General features: G+C 41.6%; 2 protein-coding genes across 8 annotated transcripts; one reads left to right on the forward strand and one right to left on the reverse strand.

Moving 5' to 3' along the window:
- Positions 1-72: 72 nt before the first annotated feature.
- Positions 73-4895, reverse strand: plaat1 (phospholipase A and acyltransferase 1). 6 transcript variants are annotated; one of them, XM_035647215.2, is made up of 6 exons: positions 4759-4895; positions 3557-3593; positions 2094-2143; positions 1468-1606; positions 1084-1352; positions 73-266 (listed from the first exon to the last, which is right to left on the reverse strand). In XM_035647215.2, exons 3-6 carry the CDS (start codon positions 2118-2120, stop codon positions 165-167), a joined length of 537 nt encoding a protein of 178 aa, XP_035503108.2. In that variant the 5' UTR covers positions 2121-2143; positions 3557-3593; positions 4759-4895; the 3' UTR covers positions 73-164. The 6 variants fall into 6 exon arrangements, with proteins under 6 accessions (XP_035503108.2, XP_035503106.2, XP_035503111.2 ...); XM_035647213.2 differs by having other exon boundaries at positions 4632-4881; XM_035647218.2 differs by lacking the exon at positions 3557-3593 and having other exon boundaries at positions 4759-4887.
- mfn1b (mitofusin 1b) lies at positions 4214-16592 on the forward strand. 2 transcript variants are annotated; one of them, XM_035647201.2, is made up of 18 exons: positions 4214-4371; positions 4837-4994; positions 5179-5314; positions 6389-6551; positions 7915-8039; positions 8185-8293; positions 9440-9547; positions 9819-9972; positions 10385-10452; positions 11638-11759; positions 12151-12277; positions 12614-12718; positions 12838-12940; positions 13765-13991; positions 14158-14337; positions 14430-14626; positions 14954-15088; positions 15511-16592. In XM_035647201.2, exons 2-18 carry the CDS (start codon positions 4847-4849, stop codon positions 15578-15580), a joined length of 2277 nt encoding a protein of 758 aa, XP_035503094.1. In that variant the 5' UTR covers positions 4214-4371; positions 4837-4846; the 3' UTR covers positions 15581-16592. The 2 variants fall into 2 exon arrangements, with proteins under 2 accessions (XP_035503094.1, XP_035503095.1); XM_035647202.2 differs by lacking the exon at positions 4214-4371 and adding an exon at positions 4430-4549.
- The last annotated feature ends 134 nt before the right edge of the window (positions 16593-16726 follow it).

A 16726-nucleotide genomic window follows, 5' to 3' on the forward strand; every position in this document is an offset into this window, starting at 1 on the left:
AATCATTGTATCATAAACACCAATGATAGTGTAAACTACATGAGGCAAATTACTGAACAAACAACACACTGGTTTGTATTTTCATCAATGCTTTATTTTAATTTAATTTATCCCAGGGGCATTAATGTTTGGAGACCCCGACCCTTCAGTGAAGAACACAGCTGTTAGAAAGGCCTGTTTCTGGACCGCGTGTTGATCAGTCCCAGGACGGAGAAGGCACTGGCTGCTGCCGTCACCAAACTGATGGCCCCAATGGCCCGTGTAGCCTGTGGAGACCAAATGGAGCAAAGCAGGAGGAGTAATTTAGGATCACTATAAAGGGATAGCAAAGATCCGAAACAAAGTAATACAAAAATCCAAGTATAGCCAGAGTACAGCATGATTTGTAAAAGATGTAGAAATAGAAAATGTGTCTATTGCTTATGAGATGAAGAAAATGCTTGAGAATGGGCAGCAAACATTTTTATTTAGGTTTATGTAAATATTTTCAATATTTATTTCCACTGAGAAACTGGTCACTGTTGTAAACCATTGTTACTATCATTAATTCAACCCTAGCACAGCCTCTATGCTCTGTAAGATGGAAAGTAGGCTGCAAAAAAATCCAAAAAGCCAGAATGAAGACAGGCCCAGTGTTGTGTTTAGATGAGCAACAGTTTATCTGACAAATCCCAGTCCAGAAAAGAGGAAAGAATATGCTTGATTGTGTTTGTGAGAGCAGGATCCCTTTACGTTTTAAAACATCACTTCATGTAGACAAGAAAGTGACCGTAAGCAAATCTAATTTGGGAAACAGGAAGAACATTCATGTTTTCAGTTTAAGGGATTGGTAAACTAACTCTCAACTGCACCCCACTTAAAATATGTTAATTTTCACAGATGCAGACTCCTGAAAGTAACTGGGGCTAAATGGCAGAAAAGTGTTGTAAAATGTACTTTATATTTGGGTTAACCTTGTAACCCTGTTTTGTTCTAAAAATGTACTTCTCAAGTAGTGACATTAAGGATCAACTGGGCCTGTTGAGCGAAAGCATTTTGCCATGAAGAAACAAGGAACTGAAACAAAGACAGACGGTGAGAGACCTGCTCGGACACCCCCTCCCCGTAGCGCAGTAGGGTAACAAAGTGCTCGCAGTTGCTCCCCAGCAGGTCGTAAGACACCTCCTGGTCAATGAGGACTTGTGCTCGTTGGATGATTTCACAGGTGGGCAGAGGTGTGTGGTTGTGGTCATACTTGTTGTTGACACGGTATGAGTCACTTCCCACCACCTCCTTCAGCAGCTGCATGCGCACCACTGCCTTCCTGCTGAAGACAGACTTCACACTGGACATGGCGGCTGCCTGGCTCTCATCTGTGCACGAAGAGAGGAATGTTTACCTCCCCTGACCAACTAGTCCAACTTGGAGTGTGGCTGGATAAAGTTTCATGTCAATTAAAATAACACTTTTTCGGTGGCTCGTACTAACCAACAGGAGTTAAGTTGATGATGTAACCATCTCCCAGGTAGAGAGCCCAGTGCTGATAGGCTGGTCTGAAGATCTCAATGAGGTCACCAGGCTGGGGGTCACCAGAGGGGACAGGAAGGTCAGGGTCATTAGAGGCCATCTACGAAGAAAGTGTCACGGGGTTTTGTGTTTAGTTTCACATATTAATTGTTTTCACAAAAACTCAAAGAGGTCTGCATGTGTCTATCAGTTAAAGAAAATGGATATGAAGTTAAACTATGAAAAAACTTGATAAATTGCAATCTGGAAATATTTAAAGTTGCATTTTTTCAAAATTAAATGATTCCATGCTATTCTCAAAAAACATCGGATGGAGACCTGGAAACCTTTCAAATTCTGAAAAAATTAATCCATTAATTCAAATCCTGCTTTTCTTCCAAAATCTTGCCAACCCTGTATCCTGCATTACATGTCAAAATTATGTAAATGTCACAATTTAGGGAAACTATAGCTGTAATTTGATTCTTAAAAATACCACTGACTCACATGTCCCTCTCTGCAGGTCAACATACTCAGTCATTCATACTCCGTCATTACAAATCCACTTTCACCCAAAAACCATACTAACGTTCTTTCAGTCAACTCACAGTGGAGTTTCGTTGTTGTTTATCCATCCCACATCATGCTTCCACAAATTCTAAAAAGAAAAGAAGACACAGGATGTTTTTTTGTCATCTGCTGAAACAAAACTGCTTTTAACACACTGGCAAATCAATAAATGTAAACCTAAGGATTTAGAGATCGTATCTTGTTTTTTGTTTTTTTTATTTTTCTTAATTTGTTTGTGGCAAGAGACTAAAAAGGCAAAATAACTAAATTCCCAGAGAAAGAGACTGCTAGATAGGATTTTTCACAATGCAAAGGTCCCCCATACATACTCACAGACAATACACACAGCTGTTGTGTCACCTATGCTGCCACAATAGCACCAACACAATGGGGAAGCTGACAGAAAAAATAGTTTGAGCCCATGTTACGTCACATACTAAATAAAAAACACTTGATCTCACTATTTTTATTGGTTATTTTGTTTGTTGCATTACCACAATTCATACCAAATGATCATAGAAATCATCAAATTTAAAGCTTTCTTCTTGGTTCCAAAGAGACAGGGTTTTAGTTTGGATCAAACATTTGGATGAAATCTATATCTGTCCAGGAGAGCAGTTAGTATATCCATCTCATTATTAATTTAAGGTGCTGAAGCCATGGCACTGAAAAGAGAAACTTTATTATTCTATTATATAGAAACTATATAACAGTAAATTGTCAAAGACACCTTTGAAGTATTTTGTTGTAACATTATAACATTATGATGCTTTTTAATCAGGCAAAGAATTGGAACCATGACAGTGGCTTCAACTGCCGACAACAGAACAAATGCAGGAGTAATACTCACTCAAACACCAGCAGCTTTTTCTTCCTCACCATTTTAACTCTCCATCATAAATCCACACATAATCGTTAAAAATTCATTTAAAAAAAAACAATCCAACAAGAAAAGGGAAAAGAAAACAAGATTGATCCCAAGTTTTTGAGGTGATGAGTGGTTTTCAAATATCTCAAAGTCAAACAGAGGCTGAAGGTCCCGGTAGAGGTGTTTCAGTGTTTGCTGCTCTGACTGATGTCGATTTGCCAGAGTTGCTAAGGTCAGACACACACACACACACACAAAAACAAAGGCACACACACACACACACACACACACACACACACACACACACACACACACACACACACACACACACACACACACACACACACACACACAGAGGCATTTCCTCTCTCATTCAGGCTCTTCTGAATGAGAGTTTGCAGAGGCATCACATACGTGACCTGTTTCATTTGCATTCTGTCTGATCTCTGCGAGGGGTTACATTAGTGTAGCAGCCCACATCAGATAGTCCCTACTCCAGCTGATAATGATGTGTATATTGTTTCTTCAAAATGTTAAATATGAATGCAGTTATTTTTCTTGAGTTTTGCACAGCTTTGTAAAAATAATGCCTTGCACAATATACCAACTGTCCAAGTTGAACACCACACTTACCCAGCGTGAGCTAGAACAGACTCCAGTCCCCGAGACCCTGCAGGTTAAACAGGTATAGATCATGGATAGATACTGTAGTATGATTGCATCAATGTACCAGTTTGGTAATAATATTGTCATGACAGAAATATATTTATTATATTTGTTAATTTCTCTTATTGTTTTTCTGTGCTTTCCGTGCAGTAAACCTGTCTTGAGTTTAACCAGTTATGTCCTTGGTGTTATAAACTGGACTTGTCTCTTGTACAGTAAATGCCAGGGGTTGGATGCATTCTTCGCTCATTGATTGGCTGTTGCCCGCCAACCTCCTCGTCACTTGTCTCCGCCCCCTGTACTGATGTGATTTTCATTTTCACTGTGTCAAGATAACCATAGTTACACTGTAGAGAACAGGATCTTTATTTCAAAATAAAATAAAAAAGAAACGGAGGCGTCAAGGAAAGTGTAGAACTGTCTGTTTTTACGATTACCTTAGCTTTAGGATCAAAACACAACCACTAACCCTCATCCGAGATACTTTGTTACCTATTTAAAACACTATTCTGGTATTGTCTAAATAATAATAGGCTACAGAGCTAGTGAAATCTGATCAAAACACATGCAACACACAGCGGCACTGTGTCAAATCGGCTTTTATTTTGAAATTTGGTCGGGAAACTAACTATTTTGACAGCGCTTCCGTTATGGGATACAAACAGAAGGTTAGCTCAGACCGCCGCGGGTAATCTACCAGCAGCGAAAGGGATTCTGTGCTTTACCGTGGATCGGTGTCGTCTGTCTTATGAGAAGAGGACACTGCCTGTCTTAGGACTGTGGTAAGGAGACGACACCGACTGTCATAGGTGCTGTTGTTGACGCTAGCTTGCTGACGCGACGCCGCTGGTAAAGAAACTAGCTTGATCGGGGATAGCTCGCTCGCTCGCGCGCCAGCACGCGCCCACTCGATTCATTTAATAATTTCAAACATTAGTCGTGAATATTCGTCCCAAGTAGGTGAGGAAAAAATACATATTTTAAAAGTCAGGTGTTTGTGCTAGTGACATGTTGTGTGTGGTTATCACGTGCTCCCGCTCACCTCTGTGTTCCCTCACAGATGACTTGGCTAACAGCCACAAACAGCTTCACCTAAACACTAGAGCGGCCTTAGAAAGTTGTGCCGCGGCAGACTGAGGATAACCACGCGTCACCCGGCTGGACGTTACCGTGTCATATCGTGATCGACATGTGAACTGTGTCGATCATATCGTGTTCGCCCTCTGTGACCCCTCTCCTGTCTCCAGATCGAGCACCATGGCCGCGGCGCCTCCACTCAGACGGACGGACTCAGCTCGGGGCGAGTTTTCCCCCCTGAAGCACTTTGTTGTTGCCAAGAAGAAGATCAGCGACGTGTTTCAACAACTCCTGACTTATGTGAACGAGACTTCAGATTTTGTAGAAGGTGAGAGTTCTTCATCTGTGTGGCACCAGCGGGTTACGTCAACAGGATCATAACATTTACGTCATCTATCTATATCATATTTATCTATGTCTATTTACATTCATCAGACAGCTGTCCCAGTCTGGATGCGTAATAGAGGAGGTGCTGTGCTTTCTATAATGTGTCTCGACTGCTTGGTCAACAGAAACCTGTGGGACTAAGGCTTTGGAGAACATTGCCAGCCTGGACCAAAAGTGGGAGATTCAGGCGTACGCTGACAAACTGGCTATCATCAAGGAGGTGTTGGCCCGCAGGCACATGAAAGTGGCCTTCTTCGGCAGGTAAGATTATCTTTTAATGCTTTTCTGATGTGATTTTTATAAGACCATCCTGTATAGATGTGTCACTTTTGTGAATTAAACCAGTCCCTCCAAACAGCCATGGAGCCGATTAAGCAGTAGATGGAAGTGACGCTGTTCAGTCACCTCATCCACTCTCTATTGTTAAAACTGCACGATGGAGATTAAGTAGATGTTAACTGAACCATGCTGTGCTCCACCCTGATGCAAATGAAAGTGAAAGTGGGTCGATTTGAAGGCAGGGCAAGTTTATTTGTACAGCACATAACACATAACAACAAGGCAATTCAAAGTGCTTACAACATTATTAGCCTCGGGAAGAAGCACATATAAAATCACATTAAAATACAACATGCTAAAGAAGAAGAAGACAGGTGATAAAAGTAACAGCGCAGTACAAGAAATGTATAGATCATTTATTTTCTGAAAGGCAGTGGCAAACAGAGTTGCAGCAGACCTGCAGTTTTCTGTGAGTTTGTTCCAGATCTGTGGAGCATAGAAACTGAACGCTGCCTCCCCATGTTTAGTTCTTACTCTGGGGACAGAGAGCAGACCTGTCCCAGACGATCTGAGAGGTCTGGATGGTTTGTAGCAAAGCAGAAGATCAGAAATGTATTTTGGCCCTAACTCATTCAGTGATTTGTAAACCAACAGTAGTCATTTGAAGACAATTCTTTGAGCAACAGGAAGCCAGTGTAAAGACCAGGGGGAGTGGAGTAGTATGATCTACTTTTTTGTTCTTAGTGAGGACTGGAGCCGCAGCATTCTGACTTAACTGCAGCTGTCTGATTGACTTTTGAGGGAGACCTGGAAGGAAACTGTTACAGTCTGCTGAAGATGAATGCATGGACAAGTTTTTCCAAATCCTGCTGAGACATAAGTCCTTTAATCATTGATATGTTCTTGAAGAGCCAGTGCAGGAATTAAAATGCACAGAGAAAATAATGCTGGTGTTTTACTGTTGAACAATAACATAAAACCTACCAACCTGTTCAGGGAATTGTTGGAGGGTTTTTTTTTCTTTTCTTCTTCATCTTCTTATTTTGTTTGGTTTAGGACCAGTAATGGTAAAAGCACAGTGGTCAACGCCATGCTGAGGGACCGCGTGCTGCCCAGCGGCATTGGCCACACCACCAACTGCTTCCTGAGTGTGGAGGGCACCGATGATGACAAGGCTTACCTCAAGACTGAGGGCTCTGAGGAGGAGAAGAGCATCAAGGTAAATATAATAGGGGGGATGCATTTTGCGTGCATGGTTTTCTTAATCAGCACTGTTCCTCTTTTATGCATTTGCCTCCTATTTACATACACAAATTATGAATGAATAACTGTGAAACTGCTGTGGCCAGCTTATTAGGCTGGACACCTCTGTCAGGGTGGCTGAGGTCAAGATTTAATGCAAACACACTCGCACACACTCAAATTCTGCTCTGTCCACTAATCAGGCCATCTGTTTCCTTTTAATCAGTGTTCATCCAGTTAAGCGTACACCATTTGTTGTGCTTCATCACATTCCACCTCTGCCTGACTGGAGTTCGATCCAGTATCTTTCAGTTTTGACTTAAGACTGTTGTTGTACTACAAAGTCACGTGGCTAAGGTCCGACGATGTGACTTAATTTATTCTTTACCCTGATAATGGAAGCGAGTGCATATCTCCGTTCTAATTCATCCACAGGTTGCATTTAACAGGTTTTTGAGATAATATAGTCAACATATGTGAACGGAGCCACTTCTACGTGAACCTGCAGTCACGTATGAATGGCGACAGGTATGCAGGACGTTTACCATGGTGTCAAGTGTCTGAACGGAAAGCCTCAATGTGGAAGACGTGGCTCTCTTCACTGTAACCCACTGAACTGAATGAAGTTGAGAAGTTGAGGTCAGGTTTTTTTTTTAAAATGTATTCTCCTCTAGTATATTTTCTAAGCCAGTGTTGTGCTTCACATAGTACTGTCTGCAGTGTCAGAAATTATTGTTGGTTTCCTAGTGAACCGGTCTATTATAGTTCGATGAAAGCTTAATCTGAGTGCATACTGTAGTAATATTGGTAGTGTTTGCAAAAAAACCAAGCTAATCACGTCCTATTCTTGGACTTATTAACAAATTCTACCTTTTAGTGTTAAATATTAAATAATTAAGCGGACAATGCTATATTCATTGACAAATGTGTCATTTTAAACATTGTAAAAATTAAAAATATCTTTTGATAAAACCTTTTTACCTTATTAGAAATATTAGATGAACAGACTTATTTTACGGACTGAGATTTAAGAAAGAAAAAAATGAATGATGACAAAAATGTTATTGCTTTGACAGTAGGTAATCCAAAATGACACAAAGTAAAACTATTAAAAATCCTACGAGGATAAGGAGCATAACTTCATTATTACACTATTATTTATGGCCTTTGTGCTTAATTCACAGGACTTGTTTTTTATATTGAAGCGGCGAGTGTCCACAAACAACGACTGACTGAGTCTTATTGCAAATCGTGCACAACGAGCCAAAACGTTATGACCCAGTTGTAAAAGATTTAATGTTAACATTTGTGACATCATTGTGTTTCCAACCCTTCTGCAGACTGTAAACCAGCTGGCTCATGCGCTCCACATGGACGAAAGTCTGGACGCCGGCTGTCTTGTGCGCGTCTTCTGGCCCAAAACCAAGTGCGCTCTGCTCCGAGATGACCTGGTGCTTGTGGACAGGTAACAAGAGCCGTCAGTTGAATCTGAAAAAGTTCTGGCACTTTTCCAGATCTTCCAGAAAGTTCTAGTCACAGAAATGATGTCCAGACGTCGGGCATTTTATTTCATATATTTTATAATTCTTGACCCCTTTAACGCTCGTTAGCCCTGGGACAGATGTCACGTCACAACTGGACAGCTGGATTGACAAGTTCTGCCTGGATGCTGACGTCTTTGTGCTGGTGGCCAACTCCGAATCCACTCTCATGAACACGGTAACGTCTCTACTGCATCTCTGGCCAATGTCCTGTGGAACTTTACGTTACATGTTGTTGCTTAGGTTCGGCCATTGTTGTCCTTCTGCATGACGGTGCTGCCGACATTACACCTGCACCTGTACACAGTTTACAGTGATGCCAGCTGATAACGTGAGATGGGAATTTTTAAATATAACTTACTGGATTACTTTGTGTAATAGCTGTGAACTATGAGAGTTTTCCTTCTCAAGTTTTTTTTAATAAATTTTTTATCACCATTAACTTAATAATCTTATATTTTAGAGAAAAGAAATCAGTCTAAACTTTTTCCAATGTTTGTAAAGTTTACACATTTAGAAGAAAGATTACAGAATGATTTGAAGTGCATTTCCCTCTTATGTCTGTTTAAATAAGCCCTGACAAGGTCAATCCAATTAGATTAGATTAGATAATGTAATTTCTGCTTCCACAGCTCATAATCACTGAATATTCATTTTACCCATCTCCTGGTGTCCATTCAAGGTGATGATTGTACTGTAATTTGACCCCTTGAATTGATAGTACCACACCAAAGTAAGTTTTCATTTATGTCAGTCACTTATGTGGACTAGAGGGACCACTGTGGACCACTGTGTTCTCTGCTGAGGTGATTGCAGAGCAGGGAATGTGGCTGCCTGTGTCTGTATCCAGCCTCACACAGGCACCACTCTTGTCTCTGTCTGCTCAGGCATTCATGCAATGTGAAGCAGGACACAAGTCAGTCGCAGAGCTCCTCGAACAGACATTACCCTCTGGGCTCTGCGATGGAAATAAACATAGCTAGAATGTAAGAGAGCCTGAAATCTGCCTGAGTGTGCAAACTCATGAACATGTTTCATCCATGTTGTGACCGACTGTGTTTCTAGATGATATTGCACACTATTTTGTGCATGCACATACTGTACATACTGTACTCCTGATGTACGCGCTGCACACTGGATTTTAATCCACGATAAATTAGGATTCCTTTTGTTTTATTAAAACTAACATATATTTTGATTTAATTGAAACTGAGACAATGGTGTATTATTAAATAAATCAACTCATCTATTATTAAATGATAATCTTTTTTTCCCACTAACACTTAACATCACTGACATCTCTCTTTGCTCTTCCACCTTCTAGGAAAAGCACTTTTTTCATAAAGTGAACGAGCGTCTGTCGAAGCCGAACATCTTCATCCTAAACAACCGCTGGGATGCCTCAGCCAACGAACCAGAGTACATGGAGGACGTGAGTCAACCCTATGTATCCGTCTCACTTCAGGAACAAAACCATTCAATTGTTACTAAATATGTGTCATAAAAAAGTTTTTCCCTTAAAGTCTGGATAGAATTAAAACCAGTCGGTTTGAAACGTCTGAGTGTAAAAACAAAACAATTTGTATGGTTAGATACTTCTACAGTTGTTGTTTTTTTCAATTAAGTTAGTGTTTGCAATTAAAATACAAATTTGCAACTTTGTATCCTCAAATTGTGTCCCGTATGAATACCTGTCCCTCCAGGTGCGGAAGCAGCACACAGACCGTTGTGTCGACTTCCTGGTAGAGGAGCTGAAGGTTGTGGACCGTGAGCAGGCACCCAACCGTATCTTCTTTGTCTCCGCCAAAGAGGTGCTCAACTCTCGCATGCAACGTGCACAGGGCATGCCCGAATCAGGTGAGGAGACGAAAAACAGAGAAACAGTGTATGCACCTATAATTTACCAACAGGATATGTAGTTTGCATGAAATTCAGATGCAGGTGTTCATGTTCATGTTCATGTGCTGTCATCCACATTCTGCCGAATTCTTATTGTTATTTCATTTTTTTCAGTATGTTTTTCCTCATATATATATATATATATATATATATATATATATATATATATATATATATATATATATATATATATATATACATAAATGACTGGGGTAATGATAGAAAACTGAAAACAGCACTTGCATTAAAAAAAGATGAACAACAATAGCAACAGTAAAATAAGGATAAGTGCTATAAAAACTGTGTATTTTTTCGCAGTGATGGTAAGTGCTTCATATTTTTAATCTAACATGTTAATTTCATCCAACAGGTGGCGCTCTGGCTGAGGGCTTTCAGGAGAGACTGAAGGAGTTTCAGAACTTTGAGAGGAGGTTTGAGGTGAATCTGAGGGACATGGATTAGGAAGAACATTTTGGCATACATTTGATTTGACACTGATTCTGTATATGAGCCACCAGAATCTGTGTGAAGTTGAATCAAAAGTAAAAAAACAGCGAGTGACTCGGTCCAGCTGATAAAAGTATAGTTTGGGTATAAAATATGCGCTGAGCAAAATCTTTTCTCAAAAGATGTCCGGTTGCTGCCGAGTTACTCCAGGACTTTTGAGGAATGAGGTTATTTCTTGTTTCATTCAGAGCAGGTGATTCTGTCCTGTGTGATGTTATTGTGCACTGAAACACAAGAGTCAGTCTCCTAACAACAACAGTGACCTCTCACCTGACCTGTCAGCCGGGGGCTCCTCACTCACTGGTTAGTTTCAGGCTGGCAGCCTCGAGGCCAGCGAGACCAGTCACTGTGCCTTTTCCATCAACCTGCGTCTTCATTGCTGAAGTCTAGATTCACTTGGGCGAGACATCCGTTTGTTTTTGTTCCACTTTGATTTAGTTTTTTGTCTGAACAATATTCATTGTTGTTTTGTGCTTCTGTGTTTTGTTGCCTTTTAACTAGGACAAACTGAGTTTGTCAATACCAGAAATTTTATTTTAGGACCCTAAATGATCATCAACAGACAGCCAGACCTAATTTGTCTTACCTTATCACAATGAAAGACAACTGATAATATGGATCACAAGTAGCTGAGAAACGTGTCATAAGGAAATGATAACATTGAAAGTTTATGTAATATTTTTTAAAGATCATGCAAAAGGCAGCTTCTTAGAGTTGTTAATTTTATTAAGATGCCTTGAACATTAGATTTTATATTTAATCCTAAACCAATATGATATTCCTATGTTACAAATAGCCTTTTCTTTAATTTGCATGCTTGGTTGTATTGACTTCATATGTTTTTGATTTTTCTGTGGCTTCACCAACACATTACTGTGACTTAGAAAAAAGAAAAAAAAGAAGTGGGCTGCGGGACACAAGATACACACACTGCTGCTGCCTTTCTCCCACCTGAGTTCCCATTTCTTTCCTTCTCCTCAGTTAAACAGCAGCAGGTGTCTATCTTGTCCTCTGTTCGTCCCTGGTAGCGTGTGAATGCATTGCACCCCACCCAGCAGCAGCAGCAGCAGCAGCCCCTATAACTGTCACAGTAACTTGTGTGTTATGGCCTCGCAGGAGTGTATCTCGCAGTCAGCAGTGAAAACAAAGTTTGAGCAGCACACTATCAGGGCCAAGCAGATCACAGAGCAAGTCAAGAGCATCATGGACGCCATCAACATCGAGGCAGCTGAGAAAAGGTGAGTATCTTCCCATTTTACACTTCCTCATCTCCAACTTTTGTAGTTGGGAGTTTGTTGATAGAGATTAATTTGCCTAATTAATGCTAATCTGATTTTACTGATATTGCCAAATTGACATTGTCTTCTTCCATCAATACCATGAAGGGCTTATTGAGGTAAACTGTGAAACTTCCAAGAAAATATATTTTGGTTTAACAAAATGTTAGTCACTACTATACATTTGAACATCTGGTGATTCTATAACTGCCAGTGGATTTCCCTTTAATGCTTCTGTCTACTGTGTTTCGTGTGAATCTTTCCTAATCCTGCTTTTATTCCGTTTGTTCGCTCGTTCAGCTGCTAGTTTGTGTCTGAGACTTTTCTTCCTGTTGGTGGGGTGGGACTTCAGAGTGGCGGCACTGGAGGACAGAGAGTATCAGATGGACCGGCTGGAGTTCGTCAGGAATCAGCTCAGCCTGTTGATTGTCGACATCAAGACAAAGATTAAAGCCATAAGTGAGGAAGTGGAGTCCAAGGTAATGGTAGATGTGACGCCTGGAGGTGGGGCTGTTGAATGTCCTGAGTCTCCATAAAATGTTGATCGTGTTTCTCCAAACCCCATGATGACATTTTGTTTTGTCCACACACCAAAGATATTTAGTTTCCTCTCACAGAGGAGCAGAGAAACCAGAAAATATTCACATTTGAGCAGCGTTACCAGTAGATGTTCCCTCAGAAATGACCAATACAAATGGGCTTGTTTGAACCTTTTACTGCTGCTGGAGATACTTGACATGGGACGCAGAGGGCCCGGCTGCTGCTGCTGCACTGTAGAGCCATCGGAGGCTCATGACTCCCTGTGATTTGTCCAGGTGTCCAGCGCAATGGGGGAGGAGATCTGCCGTCTCCACGTAATTGTCGACGAGTTTCACACTGACTTCCACCCCTCGCATCACATCATCAAGATCTACAAGTCCGTAAGTAGCAGCACAGAGTGTGCTCTTCAACCTCGCGTGCAGAGTGACCTATCCTCTGATCTGTATTTTCTTATTGACTGGTTTCCACGTGACCTTTAACCCCCTGCTGCTTTTGGCAGGAGCTGCTTGCTCATGTGGAGGAGGGGATGGGGAAGAACCTGGCCTTCCGCTGCTCCAACGCCGTCAACGCCTCTGTCCAGTCTTCTCAGAATTACATGATGGGTAATTTAACTGCAGCGTTATGAACAAATCTGTTCAATTCACGCTCATACCTTGGCCTGTCATCGGAAGTGAATGTCTTTGCTCAACCGATAAGTTGGTTAAATCAAGCTCACCCTAAAAAAAATGGTCTTAATAATTGGGAAAAAAGATGAACTAGTGGGGCATCACTCTGCAGTGGTGTGAGAAAAATCTTGTTTCTTGTTTGTAATTTACCTCTTCATGATCAAAGTGAATTTAATAGAGGCCACTACTGGAGAACATTGGCTTCCTCCTGGTCAGTACTAAAATACTGGTTGCAAAAAAATCTGCCATTTGTAGAAATTACTCATTACTCATAAGTAGATGGTTGGCAAAGATGTAAAACACATTTTTGAAAGAAAATTACCTCTTTTTTTGTGGTGGGGGGGTTAAAATTAGTCAGAACCTTTTGGGCTCTCGGGCTATGATCTCTAACACTTAGCCCACTGTTATATTTACCCTCCTCACTGAATGCCATCCTCATCATCATCCACATCATCCCATGTTCCATCATGCTACAAATGCGTCACTGCGTCAGAAACGCAAGCGAGCTGTGACAATGATGTTGAAAAGGTGTTAATGTGCCCTTGGAGGAAAAGGCTTCAGCTGCCGTGATGATATGGTGGTGTGATTTCTTATGTATTTCTTAATCCCTACGGAGAGATAAAGAAATGCTGGCATATTCAATCAGTTGTACACTGATACTGTGGTGGTATTGTTTCTGTCACCTTGTGTATCAGTACGTGTTAAAATCACAAATGATTGTTCCCTGTGTAACTCCAATCCTCCGTGTCTCCGGTCTCCAGAGAGCATGCTCCCTCTGCTCCCCTCCACGGCCCAGAGCCAGGTCCACATGCTGGTACCCAGCAGGAAGTTCGACCTCAGCTACGACCTAAACTGCGCCACGCTCTGCAGTGACTTCCAGGAGAACATAGAGTTTCAGTTCTCGTTGGGCTGGACGTCGGTGGTCCACCGCTTCCTGGGATCTGTCAATGCAGAGAGAGCCCTCAGACTGGTGGACCAGAACTTCCAGGTACGGGCCAGAAAGACTGTGGGATAGAGTTGTTAACTTGTGCTCCAGCCATCATAATGAGGTTTGGAATGTGAAAAATCCTTTTTTTTTTACTGGTGATTGATGTGGCCTAGTTCACTCAAAACATTCAATGTCAGATATATAAATTCAGCTTGGCATTCCTCAGGCTTCTCGACCAGCGCTGCCCCTGGCCAGTACGCCGTCCTCAGGACCCCCCTCCACCATCTCTCAACCCAACCAGGAGACAGCCCTCATGACCCAGGAGGACCTGATGGTAGCCATGGCAACCAACGTTGCTTCCCTCACCTCCCGCACTTCAATGAGCGTTATCATCGTCGGAGGAGTGGTATGTTGTTTCCACAGGCACTTGTACTTGGGTGCACACAGATACTTGAAGCTGAAACCCACCCGAGCCTCTGTCTCGTCTGTTTTTTCAAGGTGTGGAGAACAGTTGGCTGGAGGCTGATCGCCCTGTCAGCCTCGATGTACGGCTTGTTGTACCTGTACGAGAGACTCACCTGGACAACGAAGGCCAAGGAGCGCACTCTGAAGCGCCAGTTTGTGGACTACGCGACAGAGAAGCTGCAGCTCATCGTCAGCTTCACTAGTAGCAACTGCAGCCACCAGGTCCAACAGTGAGTCATGATGATACAACACTATTCACACTATTTGGTGGTCCAGTTAAAGCTGGTTTCCTGACAGATCTTTCAGTCTGTATTAATCCTTTAACAAACAGCAGCATAATCATTTTTTTAATGTTGACTTAAAAGGCTTTTTTCTCTGAACCCTTCCTCAATTTCAGTGGGTTTTATGCTTCTGACAAAGCCTGACTCCTCATAAAGTTCCTAATTCAGTCACACACAGCCCTAACCCCTCCCTCCCTCCCCATTGCCCCAGCCTCCCCCTCTGTAATGGGGCTAAATAAATAAGCAGCTCAACCTCTGTGCCCTCTGTGTTGCCAGGGAGATGTCTACGACCTTTGATCGGCTCTGTCAGCAGGTGGAGCAGACGCAGAAAGAGCTGGAGGCCGAAATCCGCCAGCTGACCGCCACGATAGATCAGCTGGAGACCGTCCAGAGCCGCTCCAAGAGCCTGCGGTTCGTCCAGCTCCTCCTATCGGGGGGCAACATGGAGGGTGGAGAAGTAGTGGGGGAAAGGGTAGATGGAAAGATCGGGTTCAGGGTGAAAATGAATATACTATATGATATGAATGATGCTACTAAAACCGCAGAAGAAAAGTAATGTCTTGGCAACAATTAAATTCCACTTGGTCAGACTAACCAGAGCTGCTGTACTTCTCGCTGTACAGCCCTACAGTTAGTCAACAGATTGACAGTTTACTATTTTCAAATTCATCGCTAACTCCACCCAAATGACAAAATGTCTAATCACACTGGGTAATTTTAGGACACGTGAAAACGGCTGTCAAGGAAAGAACAGGTCTGGAAATGTGAACTTCCCAGGAATAAATGAAACAGAACGGGAAGCTTTTACTTGACGTGTTTGTTTTCCTCTGCAGACATAAAGCCACCGACCTGGAGAGGCAGTTGGAGGAGTTTACCAACCAGTACCTGCAGCTTCAGCAGTGAAGACGCTCGTCTTCATCGCTCCACACTCAGTTTCACGTCGATCCTCAGTCAGGCGCCACCTCACTGCGACTGGTACTACTCGTCTGTCACCCACACTACACCACAGTTTCTGTGCGGTGCATCAGTGCGGAAAAGATTGGTCGAACAATCGATTAGTCCCTCATCGGAAAATAAATTATGCCATGTGATCAATGAAATTTTTGTCACTCGTCATGGCAAAAGTACCAAACTTATCAAGTTTTTCAAAAGTGAATATTTGGTCCTTTTTGATTTCAGTTTTATAATTCATATAAATTCAAATCAAGGACTTTTTTTTTTTTTTTTAAGACTAATCGATTAATCAAAAGATTTATACATAATGAAAACAATCTGTAGTTTCACTCTTAGAGGACAGAGAAGAGTGAAGGTGCAGACACAACAGTGTTTTCCCTCCTGACCCAGTCAGGTGCTTGAAGAACAGCAGTGAACAAATTGTAAAGAAAAAAAACCTGCCTGTAATAAAAAACCTGGACTGGTGATTCACGATGACACTGCACGAAGAGGCGATACTGTAGAATCTCTGTTGACATGCGACTTCAGCTCGGGTGCTACATTTTGACACTATCGTGCTTCGAACTTTGAATATGCCTTTTTTTTTGACTTTGGTGAAGCAAATGAAGTTTGTGTCTCTGTAAGATTGTACATTGTATCTGTTCAGACACGATCCGCTGTATTGTAGCAACAAAAATAAATATATTTAATACAGCAATGAGAACAGATTTTTCTGACGTAGAGGGAAGTGGTTAAGTCAATTCAAAGCATGTCTTTAAAATGCTGTTGGTTCACAGTCTATTTTCTAACAACCTAAACTGTATAGATAGAAACTCATATTTTATAATATCCTATTTTATTTATATCCTTTGGACTTGTAATGAATATTATTGTCTACAGTTTGTAAAATTGTCCTCTTTTTTTTTTGAATATGTCAAACTATTTACCAAACTGTATTAAATCTGCCAAATTGTAAAACAGATGTTTGTGTTATGTGAAAAACTCCCGTTGGTTGGTTTATTGATGAGCAGGTAAAACTACAAAACCAATTTCCACCAATCGTGGTGAGGTGGGGCCTGGGAATAAAAAGTTACATTTTGGTGCTTATGCAGAAAT

This window comes from Scophthalmus maximus, chromosome 13 (genome assembly GCF_022379125.1).
Source record: "Scophthalmus maximus strain ysfricsl-2021 chromosome 13, ASM2237912v1, whole genome shotgun sequence".
Classification (NCBI taxonomy): domain Eukaryota; kingdom Metazoa; phylum Chordata; class Actinopteri; order Pleuronectiformes; family Scophthalmidae; genus Scophthalmus; species Scophthalmus maximus.